Source organism: Lynx rufus, unplaced genomic scaffold (assembly GCF_022079265.1).
Source record: "Lynx rufus isolate CCGP_SWC_20201006 ecotype Redwood Valley unplaced genomic scaffold, mLynRuf1.p SCAF_20, whole genome shotgun sequence".
Classification (NCBI taxonomy): domain Eukaryota; kingdom Metazoa; phylum Chordata; class Mammalia; order Carnivora; family Felidae; genus Lynx; species Lynx rufus.
The window spans coordinates 28,322,175-28,337,702 of NW_025814835.1; the positions used below are offsets into that span (position 1 = coordinate 28,322,175).

Genomic DNA, 15,528 nt, shown 5'->3' on the forward strand with positions numbered 1-15,528 from the left:
AAACACAGATGATTTTGTGATAAATACAAAATAATAAATATAAAATATAAAGAAATAAATTAACCTGCATTTACCTTTGAAAATCTTCATGGTTGGTGTGAGGGAGACGAGGGAGAGGAGGGTTACTGTGTAGGATAACTTTCACTATCACTAACAGAATTACTACTACCTATTGGCTCCATGGAATCTTCTTCTGCATGGGGGTCATTGTATACACTTGCACACATGTTGACTACAGTAAATTATTAATAAATTCTTGTCTTATATTTAATGTAATTGGCAATAAGGCAGCAGAGGAAAGGGTCTGTATCTGCAGGCAGCCTAAACCTAGAATGAAGCAAAGCATTCCTAAGCTTATTCTTGTATGGAAAACCAAAGGACCATTCATAGGTGCTTTGAAGTGATTAAAAAATACACTAGTGTCAATTGTGGGCACTTTCCAACATTCTGAAAAATCACCTATTTCTGCCACACACCGCGGGCTGAGACTGAGCATCTGAGCATGGGAGACTATCACCCACAATCCTGTAGAGAGAGAGAGAGAGAGAGAGTTATAATAATGTGGTTTGGCATCACATACTACTCATATTGAAGACATCACTCATTTATCAAGTTCAAATTTATTAGAAATGTTTGCTTCTCTTGTGCAACACTAGCAGAACAAGTTACTGGCAACCCACGGTTTTACTGTATTTTCCGTCAGTGTGAAGCATTTGCAATTTTCAATCCTGCCACCAGGTGGTAGAAGAGAGTTAAAATTCAGGGATCTTTGGACTCTAGGTGGTGAAACTCAAGCATTATGCACCATGACAGTTTGGAAGACTTTCTAAGACTTAAAAAGTACATGCATTAAAAGTTAAAACTTAGACAAGTAGAATTATGTCCAAAATATCTGCCCTGGGGCGCCTGAGTGGCTTGGTCAGTTGAGCAACCAACTTAATTTCAGGTCAGTTCATGATCTCACAGTGGTGGGATAGAGCCCTGCATGGGGCTTGGTGCTGAGTGTAGAGCCTACTTTAGATTCTCTCTCTCCCTCTGTCCCTCTCCCCTGCTTGTGCACGCTCTCTCTCTCTCAAAGTAAATAAATAAACACATAATAAAGTATCTGCTCCAAAATATTAAAAACTTCCAGGAAGCATCTTGGTGCTATCTTTCTTCAGCCTCTTTCATCTCCCCAGTGGGTGCTATTTCTTACCTCTCCTGCAGTTTAGCCTTCCTCCTGGTGTCCACTGAGGCCTCTCCTGTCTCCTGATGGTGTTGCCAGACTCCCCTTCCTTCTAACCTCACTGCTTTCCAAAGAGATGAACAGCCGGATGAATGGATGCATGGCCTTGGAGTGACCCAGAGCTGGAGGCAATCTTTTCATCTTTCTATTGTAGGTAACTCTGCTGGTGGAATTTCATTACTGTGGAACCCGGGTGATATTACCAGGCAGAACCTTTTAGCCGTCCTTCAAATCCTCCCAGAATTGCCCTTTCACTGTGTCTGGACAGAGGTAGAACCTGCTCGAGAGGCAAATGCTTGCCTTTCCAGGCCTGTGGTTATAGGTGGTCATCAGCACTTGGTCTTGGTACCCTTGACCTTCATCTTCCCCTCCTTGAGCACCTACTCTTTGCCCAGGGTGGATTTGCTCCAGGAGTGACATCCCTCTTTGCCCTTGGCCCTGTTTAGAAGTGTAGAACTCAACCCAGTTCTTCACCTGTTTAATACCCTGGGATCTTGGGCAAGACTTTCAAGCCTCTCTGTCTGCCACAATTTTGGCTCAAGGCCTGTAGCATCATGCAAAGCATCACGCTTTGTTCCAAAGCGCCGTATTACTGGAGAGATAGGTCTGTCTTGTCCTGGGGTTATGGAGTGTCCTTAGGGAGGGAGAGTGCATGGAGAGGAAGGAGGCTCTGGGCTGCTGCTGGAGTGGGCTTGCTGGAAAAGGGTCTTGGGTCTTGAGAATGAGGAGGAGGTCGGAGAGGAGCTAAGCTCTTGGAGGCGTTGAAAGGGCCCCGCTAAGGGACAAAGAATCAAGGGCTGACAGCATCAATGACCTTTCTTGACTTTTAAGCTAAAACCTGTCCAGGGGGCTGATCTGTAGCGGGTGCATCTGGAATGTACTCAGGACTCCCTGAAGCGTTTGCACCTCACGTGACCGCTAGCATTGTCAGTCCTCGAGCTCTGCGGAGCTGACACCGGTCCCCGAGACCACACTCCGATCGGGTCCCCGAGACCTCTATCCAGCATCCTGCCGGGCCAAGATTTCTCCGGGAGGAATTCTACTGGGGGAGGAGGGAGCACGTCGGCGGGAAGGGAGCCGAATTCGGCAAGGCGGCCGGACCAGTTCCTTGCAATACTTGAAGGCTTCCTGCATGAGGGGACAATTCCCGGCTCCCAGATTGCCGGCTGCGGGACGCGGCGGGGCTCTACCCGGGCGCGCGCGTGGGCGCTGAACACTAGTGACCGCGAGGCGGAGGAGGTGGTGGCGGTGGCGGTGGCGGTGGCGGCGGCGGCGGCGGAGGAGGAGGAGGAGGAGGAGAAGGAGAAGGAGGAGGAGGAGTGTGTCCTGGGCGGGTGCGGTCGGGCGTGGTTTAGGACCCGGGGCGGCCTCCCCGCGGCCCGGAGACTCTCCAGCTGGGCCGCCCCACCGCAGGCTGCCACCCTCCGGCCTCCCCGCGCCTGCCAGTCGCCCCCGCTCCACTCGGCCCCCTGCGACGCGCGCTGGCCATGACGGGCGCACTGTTCAAGGCGAACTTCTGGGTAAGTCGGCGCCGCCTGGGGACCTGTCCCGCTGCCGTGTCCCCTCTCTGCCCGGCCCCCAGCCCGCCGGCGCCCTCGAGTCGCCCGGGGGGAGTCCCCCGTGCCTCTGCCCCCCGGGCCCCAGCGGCGCGGGTCCCCCAGTCTCACAGCCGAGGATCCGGAGACTCCGGCGAGGAGCGGCGCGGCCGGGGAGAGCGTCCGGTGCCCCCGAGGCTGTGCCAGGCGCGGGTCTGGGGCGGACCTGGGTGAGCTTCGCGAGCTGACCGCTGCAGGCACCCCCCCCCCCCCTCCCGGGGATCGTCGTCGTCTCCAGGTCTGTCCGGGCCCAGTCGGCGCCCGCCCTTCCCCGCAGAGACTTTGCCCTGTTCCCGGAGCCCCCTCCCCGGAGCCCCCTCCCCAGGTCTTTGCCCAGAGCTGCTGGCGGCGTCCAAGGGCTGCCTGTCTCCCTTCCTCCGTCCGGTCCTCTTCCCTCAGTCCTGTCACTCCTCAGGGGCCCCTCAAGGGCCTGTAAGCCCTCTTTCAGAGGAACTGCCCTCATCCTTTTAGGCCAGCACACCTCCCGACTCCTTACTTCGGACCCTGCGTGCCTCCATTGCTCCCCCCCCCCCCCTTCCTGAAGTTTTTGAAGTTCCCCTGGGGCACTGCCCCCCTGCAGGTCCCATAGCAGGTATTGTCACTGTGGGGAAAAAAAAGTAGGGCAGAGAGACTGCCTTCCCCCACCTCACAGTGTGACACCAGTTGTCATATCTCAGCCCAAATGTCACCTCCTCAGGGAGGCCTTTCCTGATTGTGCCCAACAGGCCCTATCACTAGTTCACATGTCACCATTCTGTTCCTTCGTAGCATTTTTCAGCCTGTGGTTTTGAACTGGGGAGACTGCAAGCGCATGAGCCTCTTGGGACAGCTACTGTGCAGTTTTCAGGGCTGGTGCCCCTTACACAGCTGATGCGGGGTGGGTGCTCAGCAAATAGTTGATGACTGAGTAAGTGCATCTGTATCGCCCAAGGGGCCTGGGACTGGGTGAGAGCCGCAGCCTCTGTCCTCACAGGGCTCCACGCCACCACCCCACCGATAAATACTTGCCGGAGTGGTTAGGGCCAGGGGCAGAAATGAACTCTGGGTTAGGTAAAGGTCAGCGGGGAAAGAACCCTCTGTTTATACCTTCCCCCCTCCTCTGGCCTTATACTTTCGGAAGGTATCTGAGATCCTGAGAGATAGTTTGCAAAGGTATCTTTCACCTCTAATTTTCTGTATACTTTGTGTCAAATAATAGAAACAATAATAGCTGACATTACTGTGCACCGCCGAACACCTGTTCTAAATGCTTTACACACACTACTCATTTCAGCCTCACAACTACCCTGTGAGGTAGCTTGCTTACTATCTCATTTTACAGATGAGAAAACCAAGTGTCAGATTGTTAACCAACAATCCCAAGCTGCTAGAGCTGTTAAATAGTGGAGTAGGTCTCTGCACGGACCAAATGCTCTGTGAGTGCCTCAGTGAGGCTGGGGCCCAGCAAGATTGTCCCAGCACTGCTGTCTGCATGGGTCCTTTGGTACTCCCAAAAGTAGATGGTGGGTCATCATTTGACCTTCTGTGTGAATATCTTTCTCCCCCTGCTCCAATCATGAGCTCCTGGAGGGTAGGTACTGGGTGTCACCATCAGCTGAACCCTCAGCATTGAATGCTGCCTTACCTGTGAATGCTCAGGAATCAGGCAGACGCGATTGTTGGCTAGGCCTGGGGGCAAAGGAGCAGAAAGGAACCTGCTGGAGGCTTCCTGTGATGCCTCCACCCACTCAGGGCATAGAGGAGGCAAGGCTGTGGTTAGCACAGAGGGGAGTAACTTTCATATTTCAAGGACGAGAAGGTTGTGATCAGATACAGTAGAAAACTTTGGAAGCACAAGTGGGTATCAGTGACTGAATTTAATAAATATTTATGAAATACTTTTCCTGTATAAGGATTTCTAACTGAGGTGGCATTTGCAGAGTAAGGCCACCACCTTGGTTGGAAGGTATATTCCCATGAGGAATCAAGGTATGGAGAGCAGACTTTGGCTTCAAGTTTGTGGAGGAGGAAGGGGCGGAGGTAAGAAGAGTCCAGCAGGGGCCACGGAAACTGGGCCAGGGGGTCTAGGGTGGAGACCATACGGAGGAGAAAGGAGGAGATGAGGGAGGAGTAGCAGGGGGAAGAAGAGGTCAAAGCCACAGGGCAAGGCAACCATTGAAGGTGAGCAGTAGGGGAAAGGGTAGGAGGGCTCAGAGGAGGCTCCTTGTAATATGAACTGGAGAATGAGATGCGGGCCCAGAGATAAGGAAGTCAGGAGGAGGAACTGGTTTGTGGGGAGAGAGGGAGGAGGAGGGGGAAGAGGCAGAGCCAATATTAACAATATTTAACCACAGGGGTAGCAATGGTGAGGACCAAGGCCAGCAGCCAACCCAGCCCTTGCCCCCCCCCACCCCCCAGCACCATGCCAGGACTGGTGGGTATGGGGAGGTGTTGGGAAGGGGAGGGTCCTGGAAAGGGGACAGATGTGTGAGGCAGCAGGGTTTGGAGCTATTTTGTTTCAGTAACCAATGCAAACACGGCAGTGAGTGTTCTCTGATGTCTGGTGGTCAACGGGCTGACAATGGGCACCTGCAGGGTGCTGTGGTAGTAGACCGTGGTTGGCATTCTGGGTTCGAGGAGCTGGTCTGGAGGAGATGGCTCTGGCCCCTTGCAAGCTGTCCAGGTGAGAGAATACAGAGAACAGCATGAAGTACAGAAAGGCATTGGTTACCAGTGGAGGCTCTGAGGTGGACTGGCCGGGTTCGAATCCCCGTCGCGCCCCTTACCAGCCGTGTGCGACTTTAGGTGGCAGGTTACTTCAACCTCCCTCCTCCCGCCCCACCACCAAGCCTCAGTTTTCCTTCCTCAGTCCCATAAAAATGAGATACTAATAGTGGCTACCCCATCAGAGTTTAGTACCGAGATTAGCACAGTGCCTGGTGAGTACCTGTGATTGTCAGCTGTTACTACTATCAGCACAGAGGTGACAATTAAAGGCAGCACAGAGGTGACAATTAAAGACAGTTGACAGTCACTCAAGGAGAAAGAATGAAAAGACAGGAAGTTCCCAAGGAAGCACTCTTGAAGAATACCTTTGTTTAGGCAGGAGAGGAGAAAGGACAGAGAAATAAAGACAGGGATGTAGGGACACAACCAGGAAAGGGCTGTCACATGCCCAAGAGAGAAATGTTCCATAGAAGTGGAAAGGCCTGTGGTCAAATTAAGTAGGTGTTCCAGAAAAGGTATGAGTCAGTACATACTTTGTATGTAATCTTACTCAAATGACCCATGGAAATACTTTCCATGGATCTGTTTGAAAGGGAGTACTCAGTGTTCTTTACTAATTTTTCAAAACATTTTTTAAGTTAATTTATTTGGAGAAAGAGGGAATGTAAACAGGAAGGAGCAGAGAGGGAGAGACAGCAGTCAGAGCTTAACCGACTGAGCCACCCAGGCGCCCCTACTCGGTGCTCTTTAAAAATGGGACGGTCCCAAGGGGACCTGGGTGGCTCAAGTCGGTTGAGTGCCGACTTAGGCTCAGGTCATAATGTCACGGTTAGCGAGTTTGAGCCCCACATCAGGTTTGCTGCTGTCAGCACAGAGCCTGCTTCTGATCCTCTGTCCCCCTCTCTCTGCTGCCTCTCCCTCACTTGCATATGCTCTCCCTCTCAAAAATAAATAAAACACTAAAAAAAATAAATAAATAATGGTCCCCAACTGAGTTTGCCCGATGTGAAGCACCCAGGGGGGTTGTTTCTTTCCCACTCTTCCCTGTGCGTACCTGGTCTGTGGCTGCGTGGTTAAGCAGTGCTGTGTAATTTATCACGTTAATGTAAATACTACCTTGTCAGAATAAGAGTGACCATGGATGTGGATTCCAGAACTCCAGGGAAGCAGCTAGGACACAGTAGAGGAAAAATCCCAGTCTTTGACACGATCAGTGTCTTCCAGATGTGGACAGGCACATGTGATATAGAACCTGTTCCAGCAGAGGTAGAAGTCCTCCCACCCTAGGAGATTCTCATGCTCCTCACTTGGGTGTGAGGCCCAACCTACCTCTGTACATTGTCTAGATCCTTATTTTGACCAGGGCTTTCTGCTTCTCAAAGCTCTTGGTCTAGACCAGCTTCCTAGTCTCTGTCCCAGCCCTCCTCTGTGACCTTCTGCACCCGCAGTAGGTGGGGGCTCTCTGTTCTGCCTGCAGAGTGACCAGGGGAAGTCTTGGGGCTGTTTGAATTTGCTCATTGTCTTACTGTGGACCCAGGGCTGTCCCTCTGCTCCAGATCTTCGGCCAGTGTGGAATCTCGTCATTCTGGGGCCTTACTGGAACGTGGGCAGGTGCCATATTGGGCTTTGCTCAGTGACTTTTCTCTGTATGGTGACCTACATCACTATGGGAAGCTGCTTTTTTTTCTTTTTTTTTATTAAAAAATTTTTTTTTCAAGGTTCATTTAATTTTGAGAGACACAGAGAGACAGAGCATGAGCAGGGGAGGGGTAGAGAGAGAGGGAGACACAGAATCCAAAGCAGGCTCTAAGCTCTGAGCTGTCAGCACAGAGCCTGATGCGGGGCTTGAACTCACGGACTGCTAGATCATGACCTGAACTAAAGTTGGGCTCTTAACCGACTGAGTCACCCAGGCACCCCAATGTTTATTTATTTTTGAGAGATAGAGAGAGACAGAGCATGAGCAGGGGAGGGGCAGAGAGAGAGGGAGACACAGACTCCAAAGCAGGCTCTAGGCTCTGAGCTGTCAGCACAGAGCCTGATGTGGGGCTTGAACTCACAGACCATGAGATCATGACCTGAGCCAAAGTCGGATGCCCAACTGACTGAGCCACCCAGGCGCCCCCTTTTTTTTTCTTAAATAAGCAGAAAAACCAGGTTATCACATAGACCCTTCATGCGGACTCCATGTGCTAGTTTCTACAATGTTCAGGGTGCTGCTTTACGTCTTTAATACTCTCTCTTGGGAACCTGTCCCTAGAAACATACCACAGGGCTATTTTCTATTGTTTTGCCTAGTGGCAAAAGGCAAGGTAAAGTTATTGACAATTACCCTTCTTGAATTCATTCTTCTTAGAGCAGCCAGTGGGATCTATCTTTAAAATAATTATCAAAATCCTTTTTTCTTGTTTTATCTTCTTAAAAAATTTTAAAAAAGGGGCGCCTGGGTGGCGCAGTTGGTTAAGCGTCCGACTTCAGCCAGGTCACGATCTCGCGGTCTGTGAGTTCGAGCCCCGCATCAGGCTCTGGGCTGATGGCTCGGAGCCTGGAGCCTGCCTTGGATTCTGTGTCTCCCTCTCTCTCTGCCCCCCCCCCGTTCATGCTCTGTCTCTCTCTGTCCCAAAAATGAATAAACGTTGAAAAAAAAAATTAAAAAAAAAAATTAAAAAAAATTTTTTTAATGTTTATTTTTGACACAGAGAGAGCGCGCGTGCGCCCGTACGCGCATATGAGCAGGGGAGGGGCAGAGAGAGGGGGAGGCACAGAATCCGAAGCAGGCTCCAGGCTCTGAGCTGTCAGCACAGAGCCCGATGTGGGGCTCGAACTCACAGACCGCGAGATCATGACCTGAGCTGAAGTCGGATGCTCAACCAACTGAGCCACCCAGGCGCCCCTATCTTCTTAAAAATTTAATGAGAGGCACGGGACCTCTCTTTAAGGAAAATAAAAAATTACAGCTTTTCTCAACATCATTGTGCAGAAACTTGTCACCACTTTACAAAATAATGTATTTATACAGCTTTTTCTTGACAGCGCAGCTTTAAAATTATCTATTGACTTACCGCTCTAATCAAGGATTTAGCCTTCTTATGTCATCACCTCTATTTCCCTGTAAAATTATATCACTAATTTTAACTTTTTATTTAGAAACAAATTTTTAAGTGTATTTATTTTGAGAGGGGGAGAGGGGCACAGAGAGAAGGAAAGAGAGAATCCCACCCAGGCGCCCCTAGAAACAATTTTAAAGTTACAGAAATCTCGAGAGTATGAAGAATTTCCATATACTCTTCACTCAGATTCTCCAGTCTTTTTAATTTTTTTGTTTTTTAAAAATGTATTTATTTTTGACAGAGAGAACGCATGTGTGAGCAAGAGAGGGGCAGAGGAAGAGAGAGAGAGAGAGAGAGAGAGAGAGGTGGGGGTGGGGGGAGAGAATCCCAAGCAGGCTTCATGCTCAGTGCACAGCCCAAAGCAGGACTCAGTCCCACGACCCTGGGATCGTGACCTGAGCCCAAATCAAAAGTGAGATGCTCAACTGACTGAGCCACCCAGGCACTCCAGATTCTCCAGTTTAAACCCCATCTGCTTGTCTCTCTTTCTTTCTCTTAATAGATATATTTTCTCCTGAACCACTGAAAATAAATATCACTGTTTTGAAATCAATAATCACTATTTAGGTTGTCAGCATAAAAAGGTTGTTTACTTAAAAATAAATTGTATACTATGATTACATCTCCATTCATGCTTTTCCTGGACTTTTTTGTTTGTTTGTTTTTTTGTTTTTGTTTTTGTTTGCATTATTCAACTTTATCAGAGACTTTTTTTTTAATGCTCAAGCATATCAGGGGTTTTGTTTGTTTTATTTTTTATTAAAAAATTTTTTTTTCCACAAATAAGCAAGCTTTTTCACAGATCAGACTTACATAGTGAATGCAGAGTTCAGAGGTTGGTCTATCAGATACCCATTATGCAAAGGCCTAAAAATATAACACGTGTATAGATAAGAACATATAGTTAAAATGTATTCTAACGTGGGTCTCCTGGGTGGCTCAGTCGGTTAGGCATCCAACTCTTGATTTCGGATCAGGTCATGAACTCACAGTTGGTAAGTAGGTTTGAGTCCCACATTGTGCTCTACTCTGACAGTGAAGAGCCTGCTTGGGATTCTTTGTCTCCTTCTCTTTCTGCCCCTCCCCATCCAAGAATAAATAAATAAACATTAAAAAATGTATTCTAAAGGAAAAAAGATTTGGTGTATTCAAAACTTGGTATAAATGTGTATGATGCATGCTCATTTATGGATTTTTCTGGTGAAATATCTATAGATTTCATCATCTAGTCAAAGCAAAATAATGATTATATCTAAAATTTAGAATAACCACTATCTGTACGACTACTTGATAATTTTGTACTTAATTTTTGTATTTATCATTTACTACTTCCTAAATGTAATCAGAATGTCCAGTTTTTATTTTATATTTTATTATTTTATTTTTACTTTAGGGAGAGAGAGAGTGTGTGAGTGGGGGAGAGGAAGAGAGAGAGAATCTTAAGTAGGTTCCATGCTCAGTGTGGAGCCCAATGCAGGGCTCTATCATGGGATCATGACCTGAGCTGAAATCAAGAGTCGGACGCTCAGCTGACTGAGCCACCCAGGTGGCCCCAGAATGTTAAGCTTTATACATATTTTATTACAGAATAAATATCATCTACATTTCAGTATTAATGAAAACCTCATCCTGAGTAGAAGTGGCTGACATTGTTTTTTCTTTACCTGCGCTACAAATCTCCTATTTTAACAAAAAGGAGATTTCGATAAGAGGAGTTGTTGGTTAGCTTTAGAGTTGCATTTTTTTAAATGTTAATTTGTTTTGGAGAGAGAGAGAGAGCAAGGGAAGGCAGAGAGAGAGGGAGACACAAAATCGGAAGTAGGCTCTAGGCTCTGAGCTGACAGCACAGCGCCTGACATGAGACTCAAACTCACAAACTCTGAGATCATGACCTGAGCCAAAGTCAGACGCTTAACCTACTAAGCCACCCAGGCTTAGTTGTAATTTTTTAAAATTTGAAACTATTAAAGGAGCACCTGGATGGCTCAATTGGCTAAGTGTCTGACTCTTGACCTTAGCTCAGGTCTTGATCTCAGGGTCATGAATTCAAGCCTCATGTTGGGTTCCATGCTAGGCAGGGAGCCTACTTTATCAATCAATCAATCAATCAATCAATAAAACCATTAAAAATTTCTAATTAAATAAACAAGGATGCTTTAAGTTAATTACTTACTTTATTAATTAATTTTAGATGTTTATTTATTTTGGGAGGGGTGGAGGGGCAGAAAGAGGGAGAGAGAGAATCCTAAGCAGGCTCCATACTCAGCATGGAGTCCATGCCGGGCTGTATCTCACGACCGTGAGATCATGACCTGAGCAGATATTAAGAGTCGGGTGCTTAACTGACTGTACCACCCAAGCACCCCTAAAATCATATATTGTGAAAATCCATGAAGATGGCAGAACCATACAGCTCACTCTAGAAAAGTCAGGCAATAGAATACCTGGTATTTTCTTTTTTTACATTTTTTTTTAACGTTTATTTATTTTTGAGACAGAGAGAGACAGACCATGAATGGGGGAGGGTCAGAGAGAGGGAGACACAGAATCTGAAACAGGCTCCGGGCTCTGAGCTGTCAGCACAGAGCCCGACGCGGGGCTCGAACTCACGGACCGCGAGATCATGACCTGAGCCGAAGTCGGCCGCCTAACTGACTGAGCCACCCAGGCGCCCCAATACATGGTATTTTCAATACCAGTGTCCAGTAGCTGCTGTGAGTCTTACAGCCTCTCAAAACAAGGGCTTCGTCACCTGTCTCAGAGTCGTGGGGTTCCTATTTCCCAAATAACACATGTGTGAGCTAAGTAGGAAAATCAGACTTCTCAAAGATATAGTAGACTGGTGGCTTATTTGTTTAAACCTACTTTCTGGAATCGGCTGTTTGCATTTTGGGCTGAAGGTTAGCCAAGGGTCAATAGGAGATTTTGACATATCTAATAGATGTTTGTCCTTCATGAGAATAGAAAAGCTTTTCTCCAGTGGACCCTAATGCCCCTGTCTTAAATTCTTTGTACTATTTGTACGTTCAGGGAGGCTCAGAGCAGCACAGGGCAATCTTAAGCCCCAGTGCACAATCCATAACATTCATTATTCTCTGTCTTTGGAAACTATTATATAACCTTAAAACTCACTGTTCAAATATGGCTGTTTCATTAGCATTGACCAGGTCACACTGGATTGTATTTGTGGATTAGAAACCGGCTTCTTCTTTTTTTCTTTTAAGTTTATTTATTTGTTTTGAGAGAGAAAGAGAGAGAGAGAGAGAGAGAGAGAGAGAGAGAGAGAAAATCCCAAGCAGGCTCCACGCCCCTAGTGTGGAGACCTGTGTGGGGCTTGAACTCATGAACTGTGAGATCATGACCTGAGTTGAAATCAAGAGTTAGCCACTCAACTGACTGAGTCACCCAGGCACCCCAAAGACTTCTTTTTTAAACAGAAATGATCACAGGTAACTATTTTTGAAAGTTCAACAGAAGAGTATTCTTAGATATTAAATACCCACTATTCTTAAAAAAAAAAATGCTGTGATGATCTTAAATATTTTTTTCACAGATGACTATTCATTTTTTACACATATTATTGTTTATGGCCATGGATTACAGTTTCAAGTACTTTTATAAACCTCCAAGAATGACACTAAAATTCCCACCTGCCTCAATGACATAACCGTTTTCACAACTATATTTTAGCAGAGAAAGAGAAAAAAAATAAAGAACAAGAAAAGGTGTAAGGGCAGCGGAAAGCTGACCCCTGCCTCACACCCACAAAATTCACACTTTGAACCACAGCCACACAAAACTACTTGCTATACCCCAAGGTGGGTGGGGCAGTGTTCCCTTGGCCCCGTCCCCAGGCTTTTGCATTGACTTCTGCTCCTGCTTCTAGGTCTTGGTTAAGAGAGTTTCTGAAAGCCCATTGTAGTTCTTTTCTTTCTTTTAATTTTATTTATTTAAGTAATCTCTAAACCCAACGTGGGGCTTGAACTCATGACCCAAAGATCAAGAGTCAGGTGCTCTTCCAACTGAGCCAGCCAGGCGCTCCAGCCTATTGCATATTTCTAACAGTACTTATCACTCGCTATTTAGTCACCACTTTCTTTGCCTGTCTTCTTTACAAGGCTATTGTCGCCTTTTGTCTCATTTACCTCTATGTCCTTAGAGCTTGACACAGTTCTGAGAACAGAGTATATGCTCAATAAACGTTTAACATGTGAAGAAGAAGTGAACACGGAAATCTAACCTACTTGATTAAAAAAAAAAAAAGGTATCCACTGCTCTTCGCCCCTACACACACTTACATATATGTAATATTCAGGGCCATGCAACTGAATTCCGTATTTAACTAGTTCCCTTTTCATTTTTTTAGTCTGATAGTATGTATATTTTTTATTGTGGCAAAATACCTATCACTTAAAATTTACCCTCTTAATCATCTTAGTGAACATCTTAGTTCAGTGGTGTTAAATATGTTCATCGTGTTGTGCAATCATCACCGCCATCCATCTCCAGAACTCTTTTCGCTCCGTGGAACTGAAAGCCTATATCCATCAGACAATAACTCCCCATTCTCCCTTACCCCAGCTCCTGGCAACTATCACATTTCTGTCTCTATGATTTTGACTGTTCTAAGTGCCTCATATAAATGGAATCATACAGGATTCGTCTTTTTATGACTGGCTTATTTTGCTTAGCATAATGTCCTCAAAGTTTCTCCATGTTGTGACCTGTGTCAGAATTTCCCAACTTATATTATATTATATTATATTATATTATATTATATTATATTATATTATATTATATATTATATTATCTTAATTTCCTAACATAGTAATACATATTAACTTACATTCCATTGTGTGTGTATAGCACATGTTGCTTACCTGTTCACCTGTAGATGGACACTTGGGTCGCTTCCACATTTCAGCTCTTGTGAATAATGCTGCTATGAACACGGGTGTACAAATATGTCTTCAGGACCCTGCTTTCAGTTCTTTTGGGTATGTGCTCAGAGGTTTAGTTGCTAGATCATATGGTAACTCTATTTTTAATTTTTTGAAGAACTGCCATATGTTTGCAACAGCAGCTGCACCATTTTACATTCCCACCAGCAGTGTGGAAGGGTTCCGGTTTTCCCACGTCATCATCAACACCTTGTTGTTTTCTGTTTTTTTTGATAGTAGCCATCCTAAGGGTATGAGGTGATACTGTAGTTTCATTTTGCAATTTCCTAATGTTTAGTGACGTGGAGCATCTTTTCATGGGCTTGTTGGCCATTCGTATGTCTTCTTTGGAGAAATGTCTATTTAAGTCCTTTGCCCACTTTTGAATCAGGTTGTTTGGTTATCTTTTGTTGTTGTTGAGTTATCTGTATATTTTATTTTTATCAGATATGTAAGTTGCAAATATTTTCTCCCATTCTGCGGGTTGCCTTTTTACTCTGTTGTTAGTGTCTTTTGCTGCACAAAATTTTAAAATATTCATGAAGTCCAATTTGTTTTTTCTTTTGTTACCTGTGCCTTTGGTGTCCTATCTAAGAAGTCATTGCCAAATCCAGTGTCATGAAGTTTTTGCCCTATGTTTTCTTTTAAGAGTTTTAGGTCTTACATTTAGGTCCTTAATCCATATTGAGTTAATTTTTCTGTATTTGGTATTAAGTAGGTGTCCAACTTCATTTTTTTGCATGTGGGTATCCAGTTTTCCCAGTACCGTTTGTTGAAAAGACCATCCTTTTCCCATTGAATGGTCTTGGCCCCCTTGTCAAATGTCATTTGACCATGTATGAACAGCTTTATTTCTGTTCTATTCTGTGGGCCTGTCTTAATGCCAGCACCACACTGTTTTGGCTACTGTGGCTTTGTAGTAAGTTTTGAATTCAAGAAGTGTGAGTCCTTCAGTTTTGTTCTTCCTTTTCAAGGTTGTTTTAGCTATTCAGGGTCCTTTGAGATTCCATATGGATTTTAAGATGGGCTTAGAATTTCTATTTCTGCAAATTAAAATCAGAGACTCTTTTTAAAAAATTCTCCAGCATACTAGGTATTTTTTAAAAGCCCTCTATACCCCCATCCTCCTCTGGAGACCCCCTTTTTGGAGCCCTCTGTTCTCTGTCCCAACTGCTGCACAACTGTCATCCTGGGCTTTCCTTCAGTGCTCTCTTGAGTTGGAGCCACTGTTTTCCAGATCCTATGTCACTTAGAGAGCTCTCAAAACATAAATGAGTTCATATCCTTCCCCTGCTTGAATTCTTCCAGTGGCCTCTTGTGGTACTCAGAGTCTAAAAGTCTGACCATGGCCTACACAGGTCTGCCAGCCCCAGACTAGCCTGCCCCTCTGCACGTATCACTTACCTTCTCTTGCTCACCTACTCTACTGTGGCACTTCTAGGTCAGTTACCAAATGATGAATTATTGTTTCTGACTAGCCAATTTGCTTGCCCCACCTGCCTGTTCCTATGGCATCCTGTGCCCATAAGACAATCCATAATAGTGTAACTACCTCTTTAATGTCTGATTCCCATGACCATAAGCTCCATGTGATGTGTCTGACTTGTTCAGAACCACATTCCCCCCCACATCTAACATGGTGCCTGGCTTGTAGCAGACACTCAGCAAATGAGCTGACACTCATCCAAGCCGATGCTCTGTCTTCACATTCCCTTGGTGAGAAGTGTTATTCTAGGCTTCTAAAGAGCCTGTCCTACTATGACTGGAGGGGTCATCTTGTGCTTGGGAGAATGCTGTTGTCAAGGATGGGCTCTAGCTGTACTGGACGCCTTATGCCCAAGGAAGGGCACAGAGCAAGGTCCACACACTAAGTGCTGACCACATGGTGAGAGACCCTGTGACCAATAGAGAAAACACAACACTGGTTAGAGAGAGGAGCATTCCGGTTCGAG

The 15,528-nt window shown here is 46.0% G+C and overlaps 1 protein-coding gene across 1 annotated transcript in view; it reads left to right on the forward strand.

Annotated features, from left to right (window-relative positions):
• The first annotated feature begins 2,583 nt into the window (after window positions 1-2,583).
• Window positions 2,584-15,528, forward strand: part of PSTPIP2 (proline-serine-threonine phosphatase interacting protein 2) — a 78,484-nt gene continuing 65,539 nt past the window's right edge. The window contains exon 1 of the mRNA XM_047086127.1: window positions 2,584-2,745. Coding sequence (XP_046942083.1) covers window positions 2,713-2,745 — 33 coding nt within the window. The 5' untranslated portion in view covers window positions 2,584-2,712. The remainder of the gene's footprint in view (window positions 2,746-15,528) is intronic.